Source organism: Macaca nemestrina, chromosome 13, assembly GCF_043159975.1.
Source record: "Macaca nemestrina isolate mMacNem1 chromosome 13, mMacNem.hap1, whole genome shotgun sequence".
Classification (NCBI taxonomy): Eukaryota; Metazoa; Chordata; class Mammalia; order Primates; family Cercopithecidae; genus Macaca; species Macaca nemestrina.
In genome coordinates, this window is record NC_092137.1 from 25,807,549 (window position 1) to 25,835,511 (window position 27,963).

A 27,963-nucleotide genomic window follows, 5' to 3' on the forward strand; every position below is an offset into this window, starting at 1 on the left:
AAAGAAAAAAGATACAAATATAAAATCAAATAATATTAAAACTCCACAAAGTTAACTCAGGAAAAAAAATATGGAAAAGAAGCTGTCTTGGTTTCTCATTCATTTAATATTTACAAGGACCTATCATATAGCAACGCAGTGGTATGCGCAGGTGATATAAAAGAGGAAGTGGAAGTTTCCATAAGAAAGAAGTACTCATTCTTAAATTTTAATGTAAAAATAACTGAACTAGAGCTGAGCTGAGCCAAATGACACAGTCTCTTTGCTAGTGTGCACGTACATGTACACACACACACACACACACACACACACTTGCCCCCAGAAAAATACAGCACATAGATAGAAGTTGAAAATGTATACTATCTAAAAACTGTTAGCCATATTTGCAATTTTGCTATCAACTCAAGAATCGAACAAAATCAGAAACTCAGGTTTAGAGCTTATGTTTTTTAATGTGTCAGTCTCCACCCCCCTGGTTTACAAGTAAGAGCATATTCAACTGTAAATGTAGCAGCACTTGCAGCAAAATTATGATTCTTAATGTTTCCTAATTATGTACTTTTTAAAAAAGAGATCTCTTCCCAAAATTAACTGATAACTTTTCCCATAACTAATGATGTCTAATTTCCCCACTGAAAATCACGACATTTTCACTATTCTTTCTTTCATTCTTAGTTTCTTTCTGGGGCTCAAAGACACATGTAAATGAAGTCCAGAATAAAGTTCAAGTATTCATGGCCCATCAACTTTCAGAGTTAAAAGTCTCAGCTTTAACTTGCTTTGTCTTGTCTATAACCCTCCTCATTCTAAAGGCTCTTGCCAAAACTCTAAAACTTACTTGTTTTACCAATTCTGAATCATCACATTGTGAGCAGAAGCTAATAAAAATCACATTCTTATCTTTCGCTTTCTTAACCACCCATCACTGTCAATTTTAAATTTAACAAGGTAAAATGAACATTAACCTTCTTGAAAAAGTTAAAGGCATACCTCTGCTCATTCTCCTTACCTTAGACAAATGCTATTTCCTACTAATATAACATGACGGCTGTTTCTCCTACATTAGATTAAATTGTGCCCCATTCAAATAAATGCAAAATCCTACAACACTTTTATTGTGGTAAAATATACATAAAATTTACCATCTTACCTTTCTAAGTATACAGGTTCAGTAGTGTTAAGTACAGTCACCCTGTTGAGCAACCTTTTCATCTTACAAAACGGAAACTATACCCACTAAACAACAACCATCTTCCCCTGCCCACCAGCTCCTGGCAACCACCATTCTTTTTGTCTCCATGAATTTGACTACTCTAGGTATCTTATATAAGTGGAATCGTACAGTATTTGTTATTTTTTGTCTGGCTTATTTCACTTAGTACAATGTCTTCAAGATTCACTCATGCTGCAGCAGGTGTTGATTTCCTTTCTTTTTAAAGCTGAATATTCCATTGAATATATATGCTACATTTTGTTCATCCATCCATCCACCCATCAATGAATATTTGGGTTGTTTCTTCCCTTTGGCTACTGTGAATCATGCTGCTATGAACACTAGTGTTAAAACTATCTGTTAAGTCTCTGCTTTCAATTCTTTTGTGTATATAGGCGGAAGAGGAATTGCTGGGTAAAATAAAATCCTACAACTTTTGATCATTCTTTACTTAATCCTCAGTTTACACAACTTTCTGTTTTCAACACCTACTAAGAAGAATCAGATAAGATACAGGTTGACAAGGGAGCTCCATAGGTGACCTAGTCCATTTACCTACAGGTACTTGTACCCCCTCTAAAGTATCTAAACAGGTAATCATCCAATGTCTTATGTAATCATACAATGTGGTGAATGGGTACTACGTCCTCAAGCATTTCCAATTATTCACAAATTCCTTCTTAAGCTAAGCTAAATACTCTTCCTACAAGTCTATTTACAAATCTGCCTTTATGATGGAAATCAGTAGTATAATGCTGGGGAAATCTGGGGGGCTCTTTGTTTCCTCTGCAATGTTTGAATTTTGAAACTGATTTTGCAACAAATTATCTTTGAAAGTGTGTGTGGGGGGGAAGTTTGACATTATTTCTTACCATTCCAATGACAGTCATTCAAGTATTTTAAGACTTCATGAAATCCTGAAATCTACTCCTTTCCAGATTATTTTTGGTCTCCTCACTGGCATTCCCTGTTGCACCCAATCCAAAGAATCTTTAATACAATAAGCTTGTACCATCCATCCTCAAAATTCATCAGTGTCTGCCAATATTTGTTATCCCCATTTCAAACCTTTGATAAACAGGTTTAAGGGACATCATTAATCCAAGTTATCTGATAGTAGAGATAATCTCCCTTGCAATAACAAGTTACTGCCTAATTCCTACTTTCATCTCCAATCTCTTGTCCATTTTTTCCGTACTCCTTCCTATAAAATACAATTGTCCAAACTTGGTAAGGCCACAATGATTAATCATCTTCCCTATTCCTGGCTGAACTATACACAATCTATATTTATCCTTCAAAGCTCAATCCCTTGAACTTCAATAGGATTAAATAATACACTCACACTTTCAAGGTTAAAAATAAAAAAAGAAGAAGAAGTAGTAATCTAGACCAGAAGCTTAAATGCCCTCACTTCAAGTCGATTTTACTTATTCATTTATTTAGAGACAGGGTCTCGCTCTGTAACCCGGGCTGGCTCAATCACACTGTAGCCTTAAACTCCTAAGCTCAAATGATCCTCCCACCTCAGCCTCTTGAGTAGCTGAACCACATGTCTGTACCACCACATGTGTGCACTTGGTAATTTAGAAATTACCGAATTAATAAATAGTCTTGGTAGATTTTAGATTTAAATTTAAATTTTTGTATTCCTATACACTTTCAGTAAAACATTTTTCCTTCCCTTGATCGTATTACCTACAATTCCACCAATGATTGATTCATTCAGATTAACAACTAATCTGCTTTTTAAAAAGAAATAATATAAATGTAGCTTTTAACTTTGATTTAAAAAGTAACATTTGACTCATCCATACTTTAATGAATTTGTTTCTTCATACTGTTTTCCTCCCCCAAACACACCATCAAACAAATGGGAATAAAAGCACTAAAGACATAAGGGAAAGGGTGTGTAGGAAAACTTTTAAACAAGCATTTTGGGGTAAGTAGATCTAGTTGGGGCCCCAAAATAAGAGGTTCTAGGTCAACAGAGCAGCAGATGGGCATAGAACAAATAAGGAGAGTGGTAGAGGAATCGCCTAGAGAGGGAGGTCACAGCAATAAAAGATTCCTTGGAAATTTTTTGTTGTTGTTTGCTTTACCTTACACTTAACATCTAACTATAAACCTTCACTCTATCATCCCATTGTTGTCTTCCACTAACATCTTCTAAAAAGCATGGCTTTGTCCATTAGCAGTAACAAGGTTCAATATTATAAATATTATTTAGATTAGATAACTACAAACTCTTGGTATAGAAGGGCTTAGAGAACAATCTAACTTTTTACCTAAAGAGAAATACAAAACAGTTCATTAAGATCCTTGTCCAGGCCAGCTGGGCGCGATGGCTCATGCCTGAAATCCCAGCACTTTGGGAGGCTGAGGCAGGCAAATCACCTGAGTCGGGAATTCAAGACCAGCCTGACCAACATGGAGAAACCCTGTCTCCACTAAAAATACAAAAAATTAGCCAGGCATGGTGGCGCATGCCTGTAATCCCAGTTACTCGGGAGGCTGAGGCAAGAGAATCATTTGAACCCTCTGGAGGTTGTGGTGAGCTGAGATCGCACCATTGCACTCCAGCCTGGGCAACAAAGAGCGAAACTCTGTCTCAAAAAAAAAAATCCTTGTCCAGGCCGGGCACAGCAGCTGACGCCTGTAATCCCAGCACTTTGGGAGGCAAAGGTGGGGAGATCACAAGGTCAGGAGTTCGAGACCAGCCTGGCTAACATAGGTGAAACCCCATCTCTACCAAAAATACAAAAAATTAGCCGGGAGTGGTGGCGGGCACCTGTAATCCCAGCGACTGGGGAGGCTGAGGCAGGAGAATTGCTTGAACCCTGGAGGCGGAGGTTCCAGTGAGCTGAGATCGCGCCATTGCACTCCAGCCCGGGCGAAAGTGTTAGACTGTGTCTCAAAAAAAAAAAAAAAGAAAAAGAAAAAGAAAAAAAACCCTTGTCCGATCTCCTGAGTCCTACTCAAAAGTGAGGCAGAAATAGTACTTATATTTTAGACTCACAGATGGGGATTCAAGTTCTATCACTAATTGGATATGTAATTTTTCACTGATTTGACGTGTTTATCTATGAGATAATGATTTCACAAGGCTTATTTAAGATTAAATAGACCATGTGAATGGACTCCCATCTTAGTCAAGGCCATTTCACTACAGCATCAGGCTTTTCAATCTTATGAGGAATAGGTAATAAAAAGTAGGCCAGATGTGGCAGTGTACACCTGTAGTACCACCTACTACAGAAGCTACGGTGGGAGAATCACCTAAGCCCAGAAGGTCGAGGCTGCAGTGAGCTATGATCACACCACTGCACTCCTGCCTGAGACAAACGGAGAGACAGAGACAGAAACACAGAAAGGGAGACACATACACACACCCCCCCCCCATACACACACACACACACACACACACAGAGAGAGAGAGAGAGAGAGGAGGGTATATTATCTGAGGTAAAAGGAGTATTAGTGAGGAAAACAAAATACTTATGAATGAATATAAACTAAGGGCATGGTTCCGAAAGAACTCAGCTGGAGAGAGAGAATAAAAATCAACAGATTCAATTAAGTAAACCAAAAGACAGAAATTTTGCAATTTTATACCTTTGTCCTACTTGGTATTCTTGTTGATTTAGCAAGTAGAGCTTGGATATCTAAACAGCTAACACTACTTATTACAATTATTTTCTGCTTTGAACCAGAGCTATCAGTCCAGATGTAGCCATTTATATTGAGATTCAAGAGTTTTGAAGTAGTTGGTTGACCCATTAATTTGACCAATTCCTGGCATTTCCCAACTAAGAGAAGTAACTTAGTTATGGTAGATCTTAGGAGATTATTAAACGACTTACGTTGCAAGTTTACGTTCCCTCAAGTCTCAAAAATAAAGACTAGAATAGGGGAGGCCAAATGGCACCAGCAAGTGGGAGAAGATCACAAAAAACAGTCCAGCCCAGGAAGCCTCTTTGTCCTTCTGGGCCTGAGACTACAACACCTCCCCCTCTCACAAGATGTTGAGCAGTCAAGTAGCTCAAGCAAACGGGAACCTGCCAGGAAGCCTGTCTGTCCCCACAGGCTGAAGACTCCCTTTTGTCCACATCTACAGGCATCAGGCAGCCCAGCCTGTGAAAATTTCCACCCCCTCAGACAGAAACAACAGAGATCAATAAGAAGCAGCAGAAGTCAATGGGAGCCTCTGTGGCACCAAAGAAAACAAGCAGACCCAAATACCATTGCGAAGGATCTGAAAACTAAACTTGTTATTGGAACCACAATCCACTAAAACAGTACAGGACCTGCATGGTAAACGTAAGTAAACACAGTGAATGCCAGCTTAAATAAGACTGGACATCCCCTAACATGATAGCCAAAATATCCAGGGTTCAATGGAAAATCACTATCTGAATCAAAGAAGACAATTAAAGGACGCCAACACTGAGACAGATGTTAAAATTGTAAGAAAAATTTTGGAGTAGGCCGAATGCAGTGGCTCACGCCTGTAATCCCAGCACTTTGGGAGGCCAAGGCGGGTGTATCACCTGAGGTCAGGGGTTCAAGGCCAGCCTGACCAGTATGGTGAAACCCCGTCTCTACTAAAAGTACAAAAATTAGCTGGGCATGGTGGCGCATGCCTGTAGTTTCAGATACTTGGGAGGCTGAGACAGGATAATTGCTTGAACCAGAAGGTGGAAGATGCAGTGAGTTGAGATCGCGTCACTGCTCTCCAGCCTGGGCGACGGAGCAAGACTCTGCCTCCAAAAAAAGTAATAAATAAACAAATAAAAATTGGAATAGCTCTCATAAAAATGCTTCAAGAACTACTTAAAATTCTCCTGAAACAAACATATAGAAAATATCAGCAAAGACAGAACTTATAAAAAGAAATCAAATAGAAATTATAAAAACAAAAAATACATTAAGAAATTTAAAAACTCATCAGTAAGAGAGTGGAGATGACAGAGGATAGAATCAGTGAGCTTAATAACAGGTCAATACAATTTACTCAATGTGAACAGACAGAAAAAATAACACCAAAAAAAAATCAACAGAATCTCAAGGCACTGTGGGATAATAACAGAAGATTCAACATTCATATCATCAGCATTCCAGAAAGAAAAGAGAAAAAGAGTAGGGTGGAAAGAGTATTCAAAGAACTGACCAGGCACAGTAGCTCACGTTTGTAACCCCAGCACTTTGGAAGGCCAAGGTGGGTGAATCACTTGAGGTCAGGAGTTTGAGACCAGCCTGGCCAATGTAGTGAAACCCTGTCCCTACTAAATTAGCTGGCTTGGCGGCGCACACCTGTAATCCCAGCTACTCGGGAGGCTGAGGCAGGAGAATTGCCGGATCCTGGGAGGCAGAGGTTGCAGTGAGCAGAGATCACACCACCGCACTCCAGCCTGGGTGACAGAGTGAGACTCTGTCTCCAAAAAAAAAGAAAAAAAAGAGTATTCAAAGAATTAACAGCTGAAAACTTCTCTTATTTGGTTAAAGAAATAAACACAGGACAGGCACAATGACATAGGCCTGTAATCCCAGCACTTTGGGAGGGCAAGGCAGGCAAACTGCTTGAGCTTAGGCATTGCACTGGGCAACATGGTGAAACCCTGCCTCTACGAAAAATGCAAAAATCAGACAGGCATGGTGGTGCACACCTGTAGCCCCAGCTACTCAGGAGGCTAAGGTGGGAGGATTGCTTGAGCCCAGGAGGCTAGGGCTGCAGTGAGCTGAGATCACACCACTGCACTCCAGCCTGGGCAACAGAATGAGACCCTGTCTCAAAAAACAAAAAACCTGAAGATGTAACAGGATTTAAAAAGAAACAGAAAAAGTAATAAAGAAAAATGAAGAAATAAACGAACAGATTCAAGAAACTCAGTGAATCTAAATAGGATAAATCTAAGTAAGTCCACCAAGATACATCATAATTAAACTCCTGAAAACTAAATCCAAAGAAAAAGTCCTGAAAGCAATCAGAGAGAAACAATACATTACTATAGGGAAAAACCAATTCAAATGACAATAGATTTGTCACCTAAAACCACATAGGCCAGAAGGAAATGGCATGACATTTCACTAGTGCTGAATGAAAAGAACCGTCAATTGTGAATTCTATATCTGATGAACCAGCTTCAGACTAAGTAAAATTAAAAGAAGTAGTTGACTAAGAGGAGTAGAACTATTCTTAAAGAATGACTAAAGGAAGTCATTCAATGGAATGGAAATGATAAAAGAAGCAATCCTGTAGCACCAGGAAGAAAAAACAGAAAGAGCAGGAATAGGTATATACCACAGACTATGCTTCTCATAAATTTTATAAATCACATTTGATGACTGGAACACAAATTTTAATACCATCTCATACTCAAGAATCTAAATGGAAGTATGGTTTCCACACTTCACTTACAGTGGTAAAATGGTATCAGCAGACTGTGATAAATCACATGTATATATTGTAATACCCAGTTGAAACAGTTTAGAAAACTATGTAAAGATAAAGAAATACAATACTATAAATATAAATCAAGACAGAATCCTAAAATATGATCCATGAGGAAGTCAAGAAAAGAGAAACAGAGGAATGAGAAATAGAGGAAACAAACAGAAAACAAAACAAAACAAAATGGCAGACAAACTCACCTATCAATAATTACTTTAAATATAAATGGTGTAAACACACAAATTAAAAGGCAAGGATTGGCAACATGGACCAAAAAAAAAAAAAAAAATCTAAAGCAGTTTACAAGAAATTCATTTAGTTTCAAGGTGTCTTTAAAATTAAACATGCACTTACCACACAACCCAGCAACAGCACTTTCTGTACATTTAACCCAGAGAATGGAAAATGTATGCTCATATAAAAACATTTACACAGATGTTCATAGAAGTTTTATTTTTAATAGCCAAAGCCTGGAAACAATTCAGATATGCAATGGATAGTTAGAAACTGTCATACATCCATGTCAAAGAATACTACTCGGCAATAAAAAAGAATGAACTATGAACACAGTAACTTGGAGGACTCCCCAGAGACATACAATGAATGGGGGTTGCAGGGGAGCCAATCCCAGATGGTTACACACTCTATGATTCCATTAAACACTTGAAATGACAAAATTATAGAAATGTAGGACAAACTAGAATAAGGGGGGCAAGAGGAGGTACTAGGGAAGTACATGTGGTTTTAAAAGAGGAACACAAGGGATATTCGTTGAAAGCATTCTGTATCTTGATTGTGGTGGTAGGTACATGAATCTATACACATGATAAAACCACATAGCACCCCATACACATACACACACCTGGGTACCAATAAAACCAGGTGGATTATATCAGACACAGTATTCTGGCTGTGACACTGCACTATGGTTTTGCACAATGTTACCATTAGGAGAATCTGCATAAAAGGTTACTTCCTACAACTGCTTATGGCTTACATTTTTCTGTTGTACTTTAATTTTCTATAGGGAGCAATGGACAGCTGTTGTTTCTTCCTGGCCAATATCCATTCCCTCTTCTTCTGTAAAGAATGCTCAACTTTGGCTGGGCATGATAGCTCACATCTGTAATCCCAGCACTTTGGAAGGTTGAGGTGGGCGGATCACTTGAGGACAGGAGTTTGAGACTGGCCTGACCAACATAGTGAAACCCCATCTCTACTACAAATACAAAAAAGTAGCTGGGCGTGGTGGTGTGCGCCTGTAATCTCAGTTACTCGGGTGGCTGAGGCAGGAAAATTGCTTGAACTCAGGTGGCAGAGGTTGCAGTGAGCCGAGATTGCACCACCGCACTCCAGCCTGGGCAACAGAGCAAGACTCTGTCTCCAAAAAAAAAAAAAAAAAAAAAAGAATGCTTAATTTTGCTTTGGGGAACTATGCTCTACCCTACTGGAAACAGTCTCGGTAAGACTGTCCATTAAGATATCTCACCATCCCTGGGCACTAGGCCAACCAAGTTCACTCCTCCTTGAAGTTTAACCTTGAGCAGAGTAGACAATGACTAATTTAGCCCAACTGGAGTGTCTTGATGAGACTATGCATTAGAAGAAGTTGCCTTCCTTCTCCTAATTTCAGAGCCTGTTTCTTGCTTTTGAGTCTGAGTCTTGCCTCTGCCCCCATATTCTTCAAATAAATCTCATTTTGCTTAAGTTATTAACATTTGGTTCCTATCATTTGCACTTAAAGAACCCAATCAATGACCAAGCGCGATGGCTCACGCTTGTTATCCCAGCACTTTGGGAGGCCGAGGAGGGCAGATCACTTGAGGTCAGGAGGTCAAGACCAGCCTGGCCAACATGGTAAAACCCCGTCTCTACTAAAAATACAAAAATAAGCCGGGGGTGGTGGCAGGTGCCTGTAATTCCAGCTACAAGGGAGGCTGAGGCAGAAGAATCACTTGAACCTGCAAGGCAGAGGTTGCAGTGAGCCGAGACCATGCCGCTCCACTCCAGCTTGGGTGACAGAATGAGACTCTGCCTCCAGATAAATAAATAAATAAGAACCAATCAAATATATGCTCCCTTCAAACAAACATAACACAAAACAAAATTTACCTAGTGTTTTTATTTTTTAATTACAATTTTAACTTTGTAAAACCTTAATTAAGCTTTCATCCACAAACTCTTGCTTACAATAAATAGGTTCTTACAAATGAACTTAATGGACTACAAATATAACTAGAGTTAAAAAGACGAATTAAGCTCTAATTATAACCCAAGCATGCCATGTCCAAGTAACATGAAAACACATGGACATGACTGTTGCCCTCAGGTCTCACAGGCATGTAACACAGTAACTGCTATAGTGGAGGTGAATCTAAAAGGCCATGCCCACACACAAAAAGCCAATTCAGTAAAGGATCCAGACTAAGATTTTTAACCCATTCTGCCCTGTTTTTAAGTATCATGCCCCTAAAGGATTTACCAATTTTTTTTAGACGGAGTCTTGCTGTGTTGCCCAGGCTGGAGTGCAGTGGCATGATCTTGGCTCACTGCAACCTCCACCTCACAGGTTCAAGCAATTCTCCTGTCTCAGCCTCCCGAGTAGCTGGGATTACAGGTGCCCACCACCACACCCGGCTAATTTTTGTATTTTTAGTAGAGATGGGGTTTCACCATACTGGTCAGGCTAGTCTCAAACTCCTGACCTCAAGTGATCCACCCACCTCAGCCTCCCAAAGTGCTGGGATTACAGGCGTGAGCCACCGAGGCCAGCCGATTTACCAATATTTTATCTAAATTAAGAACATAAACATAAATTTTCAATCTTACAGCCATAAAGCAAATGTTAATATACATGTTTCCAGTCTACTAAATATTTTCATTATTAATCTGCCGAATACTTGGCATCCCAACGCTTTTATAAGTCAAATGTTGATTTTAATAAACCTTAATGTAGATCGGATTTCTAAACTTATGATCAAACAATAAATACAAACTGCAAGAACCAAAAAAAGCACACTTACCAAACATTAACATAATAATATCAATATTACTTAGTTTCTGGACTAATTATTTAATTTTATAAAGTAAAACTCAAGCATTCAAAGGTAAGTTAAATTTATAAGAGTGTGCTTTATAATTGCATAATACTTCTTTAGAATAAAGTAACACTTCTTACCTTCTGGAGTTGGAATGCAGCGCAGGAAAATGAAAGAAGAAAAAAAAAAGCTTTTAATTTTTCTTACAAAGCAACAATAAAACCAAAAATTAAACTGTCCCTTCCCTTCCCAGCAATATCCACAATTCCCCAAATTAGCAACCCCCTCATTAACTTCTTCATTAAAATTTACAAGTTAGCCAAAAATATTATCAAAATATGTCTAAAGATATACAAATTTAGCTAAACAGTCTAAACTACTTCAGAAAACAGTTGCAGTAATTTGATTGTGTAACAGAGTAAAACTTAGGGCAGTTTTGAGTTAAATGTGGATACAATGAATACTACCTATTCTTTAATATTCTTCCCATGCATTTCAATTTCAAGGAGCCATCATAAAGTCATCAGCTTAAAGTTTACTAGCTTCCCTGTGATCCATAATGGAGCTCTTACGGATCTGAATTACAATGGATAAGAATACTCTTTTCTGTCAATACCCAAACATTTTGTTGTCATTTTTTTCATTACTAATCCTTCTTGACATCCCTACCAGGTTTGTGGGCTTGAAAGCAGATTGCAACTAACAGATAGGGAAGATGGCTGGGCACAGTAGCTCATGCCAAGGCCAAAGCAGGAGGACTGCTTGAGCCCAAGAGTTCAAGATGAGCCTGAGCAACATAGTGAGTCCTCATCTCTACAAAAACTATTTTTTAAATGTTTAAAAAGAAGAGGAGGAGGAAGATGCTGGCTTAACCACAAAGGTATCATCCAACCTTAGATATATCATCAATACAATAAATAATGTTCTTCATTCTAAAACTAAGCTATTTCTAATGAAATCACTTCAAGGCAATTCAGCTTAGCAAATAATCAGATGATCTACTCTGCAGGGGTAAGGATTTCTGCTGAAAAGTAGTAGAGAATATTGACTTTATTTCCCTTGCTATATACTTTTGCATGGGAGAGATACGGGAAAACATAGGTGCTCTGATTGGTTTTTAGTATAATGTAAGCTAAAACATATAACCTTCAATACAGTATGAAAGAGATTATTTTCTTCATAAACAAATTGGTACTAATCAGATGTTATTAGGACTCCCCCAGACAAAGAGGTAAAATCTCAATCTCTAAAATGTTTATTGAGCATAATCTTTGCTGGGTGGTTCCCAGAGTTCTTTACAATCTAGGCAGTTGGCCACACCCATTCATTAGCTATATAACTTACTCAGCTATATTAATGTTACAGTGTGAAAGATTCAAATTCGCCAAAATTACTAATTATATATCACGAACCCTTGGGATCACTCATGAATGGTCTAATTCAGAAAATGCCCAATTTGTGGACGATAAATTCATGAACAAATAATCTTCCTATTTCCCCTCTTCTATTCATGAATGGAAAGAAAAGAAAAACTAGTCAGAGAATAGGGTCTCAAGAACTGAATACTTTACTATTTTTCTCTTCTTTCCTAAAAACTCTATTTCTCTATTAGCTGATATAAGAGTCAAGATAATACAGTTAATAAGATGAGCAAAGCAGGTTAAGGAAACTCCAAAGGGGGGGGGTGGGAAGCACTAAAGGCAATAGCTACTTCAGAAGGAAGGCATTAAGTCCGACACTTAATGCTATAAAAGCACATCTGTAAACACTAATGGCAGCCACAGCTGATGGAGGGGGAAAACCTACTGCATATCTAGCCTAAGCGTAGAAGTAGTAATGAGTAATAACAGTAAAGAATTAACAGGCATGGTTTCAAAGAATATTCAGGGTGTGTATTCTGTCAACAGTGTGTAGGCTTACTGTGTAGATTTAATTGTTCTATTTTTTGTAAGCCAGAATACCCAAATTGCACACAACCAGTCTCAAGTTCTTATCTGTTTGATATATACTGACATATTTATGCAATAAAATTACTGCAATTTATTTCAGAACAGCCCAGGGTGTAAATACTATTTACAGTTTATGATGGAGGACGTATACTTTTGTTTTTAGAATTTTCCAAAAGTAAAAATTTATGTTTCAAAAAAGTGTCTTCAGGCCAGGTACTGTGGCTCACATCTGTAATCCCAGCAGTTTGGGAGGCCAAGGTGGGAGGACCCCTTAAGCCCAGGAGTTTGAGACTAGCCTGGGCAACATAGAGACCTTGTCTCTATAAAAAAATTTAAAAATTAGCCAGGCATGGTGGTGTGTGCCCGCGGTCCCAGCTACTCGGAAGCCTGAGATGGGAGAATCACTTGAGGCTGGGAGGTTGAGGCTGTAGTGAGCCGTGATTAAAAAACAAAACAAAACAAAACCAAGAGGCGGCCAGGTGCAGTGGCTCACGCCTGTAAACCCAGCACTTTGGGAGGCCGAAGCAGGGGGACCACTTGAGTCCAGGAGTTCAAGACCAGCCTGGGCAACACGGCAAAACCCCGTCTCTACAAAAAAAAAAAATTAGCCAAGCGTGGTGGCGCACGCCTGTGGTCCCAACTACGTAGGAAGTCAAGGCTGCGGTGAGCCATGATCGTGCTACTGCACTCCAGTCTGGGTGACAGTGAGACTATCTCAAAAAGAAAGAAAGAAAACGAAAGAAGTTACATTCACTCATGTGTTTAGCTGTACCTGTATATTTTTACATATTACATAAATATGTAGTAGCTAATATTTATTCCCCAAAAGGTGGGACAGGTTCCCCAGCAGGCGGCTTTTCAGCAAAGCTCTTCTAGTACCTAGTAGGCAGTTTCCTGCGGCCACCTCAGGCTACAGCACCAATGAACTTTGTCATCTGCTGAACTAGAGCCCTGCTTTCCCTTTACCTTTGAATAGTTAATCCCTGGTTAATCTATTAATAACTTCCAGTTAATAACTTTCCTGTTCAAATTATTGTGTACTTTCTGGTCTTCTGATCAGACCCTAAGAACTATAGAACTGTATAGCTCAAAGACTTACACAGAACATTTAAATAAACTCTTATCAATGCCCAAAATCCCAGAAACAGTTCCATGAAGCCGTGTGGGAGTAGCCATGTGAGTATATTTGGGAGGCTGGAGTTGGAATCACCTCTGACACTTCCTGAAAAATGGCATAGTTTGTAATGACAAGAAGAAATATAGGCTCAAGTCAGGAGAAACTTAAAAACAAACTGGAGCACCAGGTGCTCTTTGTTTCTCTGCAAACTGTAAAATCAGCATCATCAGACAAAAAGGAAAGCGCTTTTTTAAAAAGGCTATTTTATATACTGATGGCTAATGACAACCATTTTACTTTCATTCAAGGTAAAATAAAATTCTGAATTCTTTCCTTTAGTAACTGAAGTATATCGTCAAAATGTACACAAAAATGGACACAACTCTCTGAATCTTTGGTTTTATTTCTAGTGTCTCAGGAAGGAAACAAAATACCTAACCATTCCTTCAATATTTAGATTCATACAAACGCACAGTATAATCCAGAATCAACACGAGCTATAATAATGAGAATAGGGGCTCTTTAAACAAACAGACCCAGTAAACAAAATCTCTACCCAATGAATAATACAGATTTTTAAAAAGCAAACTGTCCACAGAAAAACAAATGAGTAGAAGCTTACAAAATTGTTTTAAAGGTTCTAACAGTACTTCAAATTTGGAACAAGCAATTCTGTGTTGAAGAGCTCAACCCTAGGAAACAATTGCCACATTATCATTGGTATTTATGTAACAAACAAATTAGGTTATATTTTAGCCACAGAAAATTGAACAAGGAGGTTAGACATCTCAACAAAATTCTTTTTACTATTTTTGATTTTATGAAATAACTGTTTTTTGGTAAACAGTATGGGAATTAGCTTTTCTCTATTTACAAATGATCAGATATCACAGCTACAGCATTTATCTATATTATCAATAACTTTTCATGTCTTCTTGTTTTAACTGTTACAAAAAGAACTAAGCTAATTTAAAGAACTCCACAATGCCTTTGCTATCAACTCTGACTATTAAGCATAACAGAAACAGTTCTTGACCTCTCCTGGCCTAAGTCATGTCCTCCCATTTCACCTGAAACATTAAAACTTTTTCTTCCCTATTACTCCTATGGGAAATTCTATCTTTTTTTTTCTTTTTTTTTAAGAGGTAGGGTCTTGTTTTGTTGCCCAGGGTTGGAGTGCAGTGGCCCAACCATGGTTCACTGCAGCCTTGACCTCCTGGGCTCAAGTGATCCTCCTGCCTCAGCCTCCCAGCATATTTGGGAGGCTAAAGTTTGAATCACGTCTGACACTTCCTGAAGTGATTATTATTAATATATGAGATACTAATAATACCTCATATATTCATAGGACATATATTCATGGGACTATAGGCCTGCACTGTCATGTTTTCTTTTTTTTTTTTTAATAACAACAAGGTCTCGCTATCTTGTTCAGGCTGGTCTCAAACCCCAGGCCTCAAGTGATCCTCCCGTCTCAGCTTCCCAAAGTGTTGCAGCTACAGGCATGAGCCACCATGCCCAGCCTAAACTATCTTTAAAATTAGTGCTTTAATGCATAAAAACAACATAATAGAATATAAAAAGTCACAGATCATGGTGAGGGGAAAAATTTAAGGACCTTTCTCTTCCTATATTTTCTAAAATGCTGCCATGCTTTATAGTTATAAACAGGCATTTAATTTAAACATTGTACTGCTTTTGTAAAAAAAAAAAAAAAAAAAAAAAGAAGGAATTCATGTTTCTAATTAATTTCCAGAATTCCATACTTTGGATAAATGATTTCCAATCTTACTTACCACCCAACTTCTTAAAGGGGCTAGAACTTGAATCTTTCACAGCTAGGAGCCAACCACTTCGTTTGTATTTTTTTTTTTTTTTTGAGATGGAGTTTCACTCTTGTTGCCCAGGCTGGAGTGCAATGGCACAGTCTCAGCTCACTGCAACCTCCGCCTCCCGGGTTCAAGCAGTTCTCCTGTCTCAGCCTCCCGAGTAGCTGGGATTACAAGCATGCGCCACCACACCGAGCTAATTTTGTATTTTTAGTGGAGATGGGGTTTCTCCTTGTTGGTCAGGCTGCTCTTGAACTCCCAACCTCAGGTGATCTGCCCATTTCGGCCTCCCAAAGTGCTGGGATTACAGGCATGAGCCACTGCGCCTGGCCCACTTCTTTTCAAATATCTTATTGGTTGGTTGCGGTAAAACCCACAGAACATAAAAGTTACCATTTTAACCATTTTTACTCAGTGGCATTAAGTACATTCACAATGCTGTGCAAATGTTACCATCATCCATCTTCAGAACGTTTTCAACATCTCTAACAGAAATTCTGTACTCATTTAATAGTAACTCACTATTCCCCACTACTCCAGTCTGTGGTAACCTCTATTCTACTTTGTCTCTATGAACTTACCTATTTTAGGTATCTCATGTAACTGGAGTCATACATTTGTCTTTTTGGGTCTGGTTTACTTCACTTAGCGTAATGTTTTCAAGGTTCATCCATACTGTAGCATGTACCAGAATTTTATATCTTCTTAAGACTAAATAATACTCTATTGTATGCATATACCTTAGTTTATTCATTAATCTGTTCATATTTGTTTTTAATAAAAAAATAAAATTTAATAAATTTTAAAACCAAACAAAAATGGTATTGAATAATCTAGGCAAAATTCTTCAAAACGTGGGAGCCAAAGGAAAAATATAAAGGGAGAAGAGCTCAAAGTCATGTACTGAGGTCCAAGGAATGAAAATAAAACAGTAAGTAGTCACACACTTTTGAGAAGCATAATGCGTGTTTCATTCTGTAATCTTTCTAAAAAACTTTTAAGAGTATAAGACAGGCCGGGCGCGGTGGCTCAAGCCTGTAATCCCAGCACTTTGGGAGGCCGAGATGGGCGGATCACGAGGTCAGGAGATCGAGACCATCCTGGCTAACATAGTGAAACCCCGTCTCTACTAAAAAATACAAAAAAAAATAGCCGGGCGAGGTGGTGGGTGCCTTTAGTCCCAGCTACTCGGGAGGCTGAGGCAGGAGAATGGCATAAACCCAGGAGGCGGAGCTTGCAGTGAGCTGAGATCCGGCCACTGCACTCCAGCCTGGGTGACAGAGCGAGACTCCGTCTCAAAAAAAAAAAAAAAAAGAGTATAAGACTACCGGCCGGGCATGGTAACTCACGCCTGTAATCCCAGCACTTTGGGAGGCCAAGGCAGGAGGATCACCTGTGTCCAAGAGTTCGAGACGGGCCTGGGCAACATGGCGAAACCCTTGCCTCTATAAAAAATACAAAAATTAGCTGGGCATGGTGGCACATGCACCTCTCGTCCCAGCTACTCAGGAGGCTAAGGTTGTGGGACTTCTTGATCCCAAAAGGACGAGGCTGCAGTGAGATGAGATTGCACCACTGCACTCAGGTCTGGGTAACAGAGCGAGACCCTGTCTCAGAAAAAAAGACTACCATTTGACACATCACTGCAGCAAGAGAATAATCTATAACTATATATGAATATGATCTTCCAACCAGTAATACCTCATATATTCATTAACAAGTAGGTTTTAAATACTTGTTATGCACCATATGCTGAGGGGTGGGGAAAGATAATGTCACTGCCTCTGGAGCTACCTTAAAAATGTAAGGTACAGAGAAATTGTATGATTTTTTTATAACCACAAACATATAATTTCAAACCTTAATGCTATGAAGAACACAGAACATGACAGGCACGGTGGTTCATGCCTATAATCCTTCCACTTTGGAAGGCCGAGGAAGGCAGATCATTTGAGTTCAGGAGTTCGAGACCGGCCTGGTCAACACGGTGAAACCCTGTCTCTACTAAAAATATAAAATTAGCCAGGCATGGTGGCACGGGCCTGTAGTCCCAGTTACTCGGGAGGCTGAGGGAGGAGAATCACTTGAACCTGGGAGAAAGAGGTTGCAATGAGCTGAGATCACACCACTGCACTCCAGCCTGGGAAACAAGAATGAAACTGTCTCAAAAAAAAAAAAGAAAAGAAAAGAAAAAAAGAAAAGAAAGGAACACAGAACACTACAACCAACTCAAACAGGAAGATATGATCAAGACCAGAAAGTCAGCCAAAATTATCTCTGAAAAAGAGGTATACAAATGGAGACCTAAAAGACGTAACTGTCCAATAGCTGAGTGAAAGCACATTCCCTGCTAAGGGTGGTCAGCATGTACTGCTTTGTTGTCCTGTAACTGCATTACCACAACATAGTTTAACCAGGAAAAGCTACTTTCAACTGTCACTATGTGAACCAGAAGCTATCCGATGATTCACATACTTTACTACCTTTTTAAAAAAACTCTTCCATTTTTTCCTGCTGTTTTTTTGTTTGTTTTTACTAATCTTTACTATTCCTGCTTGCTCCCTGGAAACGATCATGGTAAGTTTAAAGTCCCAGAGCCTTACTATGTTAGAGCTGGATGATACTGACATTAAGACCTCCTGGCCTCAAGTGATCTGCCTGCCTCAGCCTCCCAAAGTGCTGGGATTACAGGCATGAGCCACTGCACCCGCCCACAAAAGATACTTTTAAAAGTTAATTCTTCAAATGTGTATATATATACACACACACACACACAAGACTGTATATATATGTATATATGTGTATGTGCATATATGTGTATATATGTGCATTAATGTGTGTGTGTGTATATATATATATACACACAAGACTCGACACAGCGAGACTCTGTTTCAAAAAAAAAAAAAAAAAAAGAGACAGGGTTTTACCATGTTGGCCAGGCTGGTCTCAAACTCCCGACCTCAGGTGATGCGCCCATCTCAGCCTCCCAAAGTGCTGGGATTACAGGCATGAGCCACTGCACCCGGCCTTCAAATGCATTTTTAATTAATTTTAATTAAAATGTTTAATTTTAAAATGTTTACACTCAATTTTTGAGGGATGTGTTATATAAAGTATATAAATATATAGATAGATAGATTTTTTTTTTTTTTTTGAGACAGAGACTCGCTCTGTTGCCCAGGCTGGAGTGCACTGGTGCAATCTCAGCTCACTGCAACCTCCACCTCCTGGGTTCCAGCTATTCTCCTGCATCAGCCATCCAAGTAACCGGGATTACACACACGTGTCACCATGCCTGGCTAATTTTTTTTTTAATAGAGATGGGGTTTTGGCTGGGCACGGTGGCTCACCCCTGTAATCCCAGCACTTTGGGAGGCCAAGGCAGGCAGATCACGAGGTCAGGAGATTGAGACCATCCTGGCTAATTTGGTGAAACCACGTCTCTAATAAAAATACAAAAAACATTAGCCAGATGTGCTGGTGGGTGCCTGTAGTCCCAGCTACTCGAGAGGCTGAGGCAGGAGAATGGCGTGAACATGGGAGGTGGAGCCTGCAGTGAGCCAAGATCGCGCCACTGCACTCCAGCCTGGGTGACAGAGTGAGGCTCCATCTCAAAAAAAAAAAAAAAAAAAAAAAATAGAGACGGGGTTTTACCATGTTGGCCAGGCTGGTCTCAAACTTCTGACCTCAGGTGATCCGCCTAACTCGGCCTCCCAAAGTGCTGGGATTACAGGCGTGAGTCACTGCGCCCGGCCTTCAAATGCATTTTAATGTTTTAATTTTAAAATGTTTACATTCAATTTTTCAGGGATGTGTTATATAAACTAAGGCAGACTAATTTATATTTTACTTTTTCATGTCAATGAAGCAAACCTAATTTATTTCAGCCTACTGAAGTCTGACTATAAATCAAAAAAGAATTCAAACTGCTTTAGAAAGGGAGAGCCAATAAAAAAACCTCAACTAGAATTTCATGTCAAAGAAAAGAAAACGAGTGCCCATAGTCCCAGCTTCAGGAGGCAGAGATGGGAGAATCACTTAAGGCCAGAAGTTGAAGGCTGCAGTACGCCATGATCATGGCTGTGACAGCCACTCTACTCGAGGCTGGGCAACATAATGAGACTCCATCTCTTAAAAAAAAAAAGAAAGAGGCCGGGCGCGGTGGCTCAAGCCTGTAATCCCAGCACTTTGGGAGGCCGAGACGGGCGGATCACGAGGTCAGGAGATCGAGACCATCCTGGCTAACACCGTGAAACCCCGTCTCTACTAAAAATACAAAAAACTAGCCGGGCGAGGTGGCGGGCGCCTGTAGTCCCAGCTACTCCGGAGGCTGAGGCAGGAGAATGGCGTGAACCCGGGAGGCGGAGCTTGCAGTGAGCTGAGATCCGGCCACTGCACTCCAGCCCGGGCTACAGAGCAAGACTCCGTCTCAAAAAAAAAAAAAAAAAAAAAAAAAAAAAAAAAAAGAAAGAAAGAAAGAAAGAAAAAATGAGAAATAAAATTTAGAACATGTAATGGCTACTCATCAAGAAATACAATGTCCATTTACAAATATTTGGGCATAGTTTACTGTTTCTCAATGGGAACACAACTGGCACCTGAGATGAAAAACTATTCAACGTGAAGCAATGTCCAGCACAATGCAAGACATTTAGCATTCCTGTTACCTGCCTGCTAAATGCCATTGTGTTCCCCTACCCCAATCACTGTGACAATCAAAAACAGCCCCCCAAAATTCTAAACTCCTTCTCTAAGAGTGTTACACAATGCCACCCATAGTTGAAAACCAGCAGTAGTTTGAAAGCTCTGCAAACTTTTCCTATCTTAATGAAAATCTAACATAGACTCCCAAATTTCTGTCTTAATATACAGAGCATACCTAATATAATTTTAACATTTCTTGATGTTAGAGAGTCTTAAGAACACTGACTATTGGCCACGCATGGTGGCTCACACCTGTGATCCTAGCACTTTGGGAGGACAAAGCAGGCGGACTGTCTGAGCTCAGGAGTCCGAGAAGAGCCTGGGCAAAATGGTGAAACCCTGTCTCTACTAAAAGTACAAAAATTAGTCAGGCATGGTGGTGCGTGCCTGTAATCCCAGCTACTCAGGAGGCTGAGGCAAGAAAATTGCTTGAACCCGGGAGGCAGCGTTGCAGTAAGCCAAGATCATGCCACTGCACTCTAGCCTGGGTGACAGAATCAGACTCTGTCTCAAAAAAGAAAAAAAAAAAAAAAAGACTATTAAGTATTATTGTAATTTTTTTTTTTTTTTTTTTTTTTTTTTTTACAAGACAGCATCTTGCTCTGTCACCAAGGCTGGGGTACAGTAGCACCTTCTTAGCACTCTGCAGCCTCAAACTCCTGGACTCAAGCAATCCTCCCACCTCAGCCTCCCAAATAACTAGGACTATAAGAGCATACCACCACATCTAGTTCATACAGTTTTTTGTAGAGATGTTTCACTATGTTGGCCAGGCTGGTCTCAAACTCCTGGCCTCGAGCAATCCTCCCACCTCAGCCTCCCAAAGAGTTGCGATCACAAGCATGAGTCACCATGCCTGGCCTGCTATTGTAATATAATAAGATTCTTGGAAATTAAAGTCTGTGTTATCTTCGATCCTGTATTAATGACCCAAGTCTATTATATTTGAATATGATAAGACTATTATTTGACATATATACTGATTTACAGTTCTTTTTCATTTTATCCTTTTGAGCCAGCATTATTTCTTCTGGGATCTGTCTACCTCTAGGATTCTCCCTGTATGAGAGTAATTTTTATCACTAATGACCAAGTTTATTAAATCAAAAAGTCTGAAGTGACAGATGAAGTCTTGAAGATGGCTCCAGGTCTTCCTAAAAATTAAAGTGCATGGGCTTAAAGATAGCTACCCTCTAAGAATTTAACTTACTTTTGGTTTTAAAACTATGTCATAACTTAAAAAATTCCAAAGATCTGACAGTTGAATAAATCAGAACAAAGCATTTATTATTAAATAATTAATCTTCAGGACTAAAGTACACTATTACATACTACCAAATACTCTGATCGAGTATTATAATTATTACTAATAATATTTAAATAACTCACCTGATTTCTTTTAGTCCTTCTCTCTGGATAACTTGAAGAATTTCTTTATGACTCATGGGTGTATTAGGGTATTTTTCTAAGACCTGAAAAACAAGCATATAATAATAAATTATTTCTTATCTCAAGTTCTTATAATTCTATATATAATTATATTTCTTATGTCTTAATAATTATATCCAGAGCATACATAGCCAGAGACTTTTCATCCCTTATATTTCAGAATAAATGAAAAATTAACAATATATCAGATCTTCTTTCCCTCAGTCATAAATAGTAAGTCAACTCCTGAAGCAGAAATTGACCAAAAAAGCTAAAATTAACAACCCAATTATTCACTACTAATAATATGCAACTGTTTACTTTCTACCTCCATCCCCACATCCCTTCACTACCTGTGACCTACTGCAAGCACATTAAGATTATCCATTTCCTGGTAAATGTATAGCAAAGCCTAGTAAATCACAGGAGCACAATAAATTCTTAACCAAAACAAGTAAACAATATGATTATAATAAAATTAAAGTAATATCTGTGTTCTGGTTCTGGTAAAGACAGAGTAGGCATAGTCCATTCTGTCTCTACCACTGAACGCAACTAAAAACCTGGACAGAATGCATGAAGCAGCTATTTGAGGATTCCAAAAATGGTAGCAGGTCGCCTAGGGAGAAAAGCATAACTAGGAGTACCACACTAGTCCAGTAGTGAGTTTCCTGATTTTGTTTCCCTCTGGTTCCCCTGAGCCTGGACTTAAAGGCAGCCCAAAACCCGGAACTGCAGGCTAAGTGCAGGCAGAAAGTGCTCCAAGAGAAAAATCTTCTTTGGTCTGAGGCACAGTAAAGAGGGCATTTCTAAATGTTGGATAGCAGGAGAAAAAATTCTCTGGGTTTCCCCCCCTTTTCTTTTTCTCTGCCGTTGCCCCAGGCAATCGCATGGGAGCAGCTGTGGTAATACTAGCAGTAGCTAGACAGGGACCTAAAACTCCAAGAAAGCAGAACCTTGCAAGTGGTCCTACAAGCATGGGAGGAATTCCCATGATTTATCTCGGCCAGGCACAGTGTTTCGTGCCTGTAATCTCGGCACTTTGGGAAGCTGAAGCGGGCAGATGACTTGAGGTCAGGAGTTCAAAACCAGCCTGGCCAACATGGTGAAACGCCATCTCTACTAAAAATACAAAAATTAGTCAGGCATGGTGGTGAGTGCCTGTAATCCCAGCTACTCAGGAGGCTGAGGCAGGAGAATCACTCGAACATGGGAGACAGAGGTTGCAGTCAGCTGAGATTATGCCACTGCACTCCAGCCTGGGCAACAGAGCGACACTCCATCTCAAAAAAAAAAAAAAAGAAAAAAAATTAGCGGGGCATGGTGGTGAACCTGGGAGGCAGAGGTTGCAATAATCCGAGATTGTGCCCCTGCACTACAGCCTGGGTGACAGAGCCTGTCTCAAAAAAAGAAATAATGTCTAATAAACAATTCAAACTTACTCAACATAGGAATAGTAAGGAAATCAGCAACTCACAAGAGAAAAGATAAGCTATATATAATAAACCTAAAGTAACAGAGATGTTGGAATTATCAGACAAAAGTAGCTATTACAACTATGCTTCAAGATGTCTGGTGAATATTCTTGAAACAAATAGCTAAGAGTCTCAACAGATATATATGTATATTTCGTATACGTTTTATTTTGTTGTTTATACTTACATTTATATATGAAACAAAAATACAATAACCAGTAATATGTCCAAACATAATACAGCAAGATAAATGGCAGCCAAAATTCAAATCCAAGTCTTGCACCACTATAGCACACTGTGTCCTGTGTTTGTAACTATTTTCTCATTTGGTCAGTTATAAAATCCAACACATATTTCTGTGTATCATGTTCCTTGATCTCTCTGCTACATCTGACATTAACTGTTCCCTTCACAGACTTCACCCTCCCAGACTTTTCTTTTTCCCCAAAATATTTTTCTCAGTTTTCTTTGTAGATGTCTTTTTCTGTGCCCATCCCTCAAATATTTTATAAACATCCATTTACCCCTTTTACTTTTCACTCCACCAAAATTTCCCTGAATAACATTAACCACACCAAGCTTTCACCAATCACTCACATTTTGATGAATGAAGCAGCAGTCTGTTAAAAACTATTAAAAACCTGTAAAAGTTGGATATCCCATAAGCATTTCAAACTTCAGATGTCCAAAGTTAAACTTACTGTTTTCATCCAAGTTAAGGCCAATATAGAAAACTGAACCTTTATTTATTTATTGTCTATATACTAAAAATGTATTAAAGTACTGAAAATAAACAAAAATACACCATGGACCTGGACAAATAATAGTTCACAAAAGGGTTAATATAACTGGATAATAACCATATGAAAAAGAATTTGCACACTGAAGTATTTATGGATGAAATCATATGTCTGGGACTTCAAAAAATACACAAGAAGTTATGGGTTTAAATATAGCAAGATTGGCCATAAATTGATAATTATAGAAGCTAAATGATGAACACAAAGATATTCACTATATTATTGTCCACTTTTACATACAAATTCAATATCCTATAAAAATTTATGAAGCAAACGAAATACAATATTTGACTTTACTAGCAATCAAATATAATACATTTCAATGTGGGTTTTTTCCTGCCAATTTAAATGGCAAAAATGGCTACGTTTGCACGTATACATCTGTCCAAGGAGCCAGAAAACTGAAGTAAGTATTTCTAGAGTGTCATTTCTCTGGCATATCAAATCTTAATTGAAAGGTGACTATTAAATCATTATCAGAATGAGCCACACTCAGAACTGAAAATATTTGTATTATTCACGGTAATGGTAAAAATTAATATTTTCTAATATATTCTGCAGAACAAGGAATTAAGTTATTTTAATATTCTAATGTGTTTGAAACATAAGACATTAAGCTATTAGAAGTGGAGACCGGTTGGGTGCGGTGGCTCACACCTGTAATCCCAGCACTTTGGGAGGCTGAGATGGGCAGATCACAAGGTCAGGAGATCAAGACCATCCTGGTTAACACGGTGAAACCCCATCTCTACTAAAAATACAGAAAAATTAGCCGGGCATGGTGGTGGGCGCCTGTAGTCCCAGCTACTCAGGAGGCTGAGGCAGGGGAACGGCATAAACCCTGAAGGCGGAACTTGCAGTGAGCGGAGATTGTGCCACCACACTCCAGCCTGGGCGACAGAGTGAGATTCCATCTCAAAAATAAACAAATAAATAAATAAATAGAAGTGGAGACCGAAAACTGTGTCTTTTTAGTAAGGATTTCACTGATTTCCAAGATGTTCTGTACTTTAATCAAACAGAGTAAACCAGTTGGTTAAAACTACTGAAGGAGGCCAGACACGGTGACTCAGGCATGTAATCCCAGTACTTCGGGAGGCCAAGGCAGGTGGATCACCTGAAGTCAAGAGTTCAAGACCAGCCTGGCCAACGTGGTGAAACCCCATCTCTACTAAAAATACAAAAATTAACTGGGCGTGGTGGCGGGTGCCTACTGTAGTCCCAGCTACTAGGGAGGCTGAGGCAGGAAAATTGCCTGGACCGGGAGGCGGTGGTTGCAGTGAGCCAAGATCGCGCCATTGCGCTCCAGCCTGGATGACAAGAGCGAAACTCCATCTCAAAAAAAAAATATATATATATATATATTATATAATATATAAAAAATATAATATATAATTTATATATTATAAAATATAATATATAACATATTATATATTATGTATAATATAAAATAACATATATAATATACATGTTATATAAATATATAAATTATATTATATAATAATTTATATTATATATAACATATGTTATATATAATATATATATGGAGTATTTATTTTCTTTAAAAAAAAAATTTATCACAGGTTCCTTTAAATGCTAGGCATTTAGAATTAGTTTTTTTAAGGCCAGGTACAGTGGCTCACACCTGTAATCCCAGCACTTTGGGAGGCCGAGGGCAGATCACCTGAGGCCAGAAGTTCAAGACCAGCCTGGCCAACATGGAGAAACCCTCTCTCTGCTAAAAACACACGCAAAAAATTAGCCAGGTGTAGTGGTGGGCGCCTATAATCCCAGTTACTCAGGAGGCTGGTTCAAGAATTCAAGAATCACTTGAACCCAGGAAGCAGAGGCTGCAGTGAGCCGAGACAGCGCCACTGTACTCCAGCCTGGGTGAAAGAGCGAGACTCCATCTCCAGAAAAAAAACAAAAAGTTTTTTATTGTTGTCTTTTTTGAGACAGGGTCTCACTGTATTGCCCAGGCTGGAGTGCAGTGGTGCAATCACAGCTCACTGCAACCTCCGCCTCCCAGGCTCAAGCAATGCTCCCACCTCAGTCTCCAGAGTAGCTAGGACTACAGGCATGTGCCACCACACCTGGCTAATTTTTGTATTTTTTTGTACAGACAGGGTTTTGCCATGTTGCCCAGGCTGGTCTTGAACTCCTGGGTTTTTGTACTTTTTGTAGAGAGGGGGTTTAGCCATGTTGTCCAGGCTGGTCTCAAATTCCTGGGCTCAATGTTCCACCTGCCTCGGCCTCCCAGGGTGCTAGGATTACAGGTGTGAGCTACGATAACTGGCCTAGAATTAGTTTTAATATAGAAAAGTATTATACTAAATTTTCTCAGACTGCTTAAAGCTATAGTTTGGGGGAGAAAGAAAAATGTTTTTCAATTAAAGATTTAAATACCACACCTTTAAAACTTTTTATTATGGAAATCTAAAAACATTCACCAAATTAGAGAGAACATTACAATGAACCACCACATACCCATCACCCATTTTCAACAATTATCAACACATGGCCTATCTTGTTTCATCCATACCTTCAGCCACCCTCTGTCCACAAACTGGGTTATTCTGAAGCAAGCCACTGACATTTCATTCATTATTATTGTGATATATATCTCTGACAACAAGGACTTAAAAAAATATTTTACACCTCAGAAAATGACTATAATTCCTTAATATAAAATTATTTAGTCAATGTCCCAAATTTACAGGAAAAAACCACTGCTTTTAAATACTTGATTTGTTCAAATCTATAGACTTACATATACTGGATTTGGCTAACACATGTCTTGAAGTATCTTTTAATCTACGGATTTCTCTCATTCTTTTTTCTTCCAATTTACTTACAGAAAAAAACTAGTAAGCTGTACTGTAGTTACACATATCCTGTATCGTGCTAATCGTATGGTCCTCTGTCCCTTGCATTTCCTGAAAATTAGAATCGAAACCTAGAGGCTTGCTCAGATTCAGATTTTATTTTAGCAAGAAAACTTCATAGGCTTACGGTATACTTCCTACCATGCCACATCAGAACACACAAAATATCTATGATCTCCTTTTTGAGATACTAAGATGTATCAGTGGGATAGATGTGGTCTACCTGATCCACTTATTATAAAGCTTCCTATCAGCATTTCAATCTAATTGTTTTAGCAGCCACCGATGATCACTATCTCCATCATTTTATTTAGGGGTTGGAAAGTGCTGATGGTCCATCGTTCCTTTTTCATTTATAAGCGAGAGCCCTTCTAAAAAGAAATGCTTTCCACTATCTATTTGGTTACCCCAGGTACAATCCATATTGAAAAAGCAGGATAAGGCTGCACGCAGTGGCTCACGCTTGTAATCCCAGCAGGCCAAGGCGGGTAGATCACCTGAGGTCAGGAGTTCAAGACCAGCCTGGCCAACATGGTGAAACTCCGTCTCTACTAAAAACACAAAAATTAGCCGGGTGTGGTGGCACACGCCTGTAATCCCAGCTACTCAGGAGGCTGAGGCAAGAGAATCGCTTGAACCCGGGAGGCAAAATTTGCAGTGAGCGAGACTGCGCCACCGCACTCCAAACTAGGCGACAAGAGCAAAACTCCTTCTCCAAAAAAAAAAAGGCAGGATAAGCAACTTATTTTTGTATTTACTGTTTTCAGAATAATTAGCTGGTTTTCTGGCATGCTGCAAAGGTGATGTTGGTTTTTGTTTGAAATACCACTATTATGAGTATCATTTTATAAAGTACCATTATGCATTTAAATATATTTTTGTGCTTTAATTACTGTATTTCCTCACTTGTGAATTGGCTATTCATTGGCTATTGTCCACTTATATACCATTTGTGAGAGCTCTCTAATTTACATTAAATATACTGAAACATTTACTGTCGCATTTACTACAAACCCTTTCTTCCAGTTTATTCTTCATCTTTTTATCACTATTGATTTTCCATGAAAGTTTTTA

At 39.0% G+C, this 27,963-nt stretch overlaps 1 protein-coding gene across 1 annotated transcript in view; it reads right to left on the reverse strand.

Moving 5' to 3' along the window:
- The window catches only part of LOC105479795 (ASXL transcriptional regulator 2), a 155,817-nt gene that overhangs the window by 92,523 nt on the left and 35,331 nt on the right, over positions 1-27,963 (reverse strand). Inside the window, exons 2-3 of the mRNA XM_011738088.3 lie at positions 21,691-21,773; positions 20,933-20,935 (exon numbers count right to left, since the gene is read on the reverse strand). Of these exons, the coding sequence (XP_011736390.2) occupies positions 20,933-20,935; positions 21,691-21,773 (86 nt within the window). The remainder of the gene's footprint in view (positions 1-20,932; positions 20,936-21,690; positions 21,774-27,963) is intronic.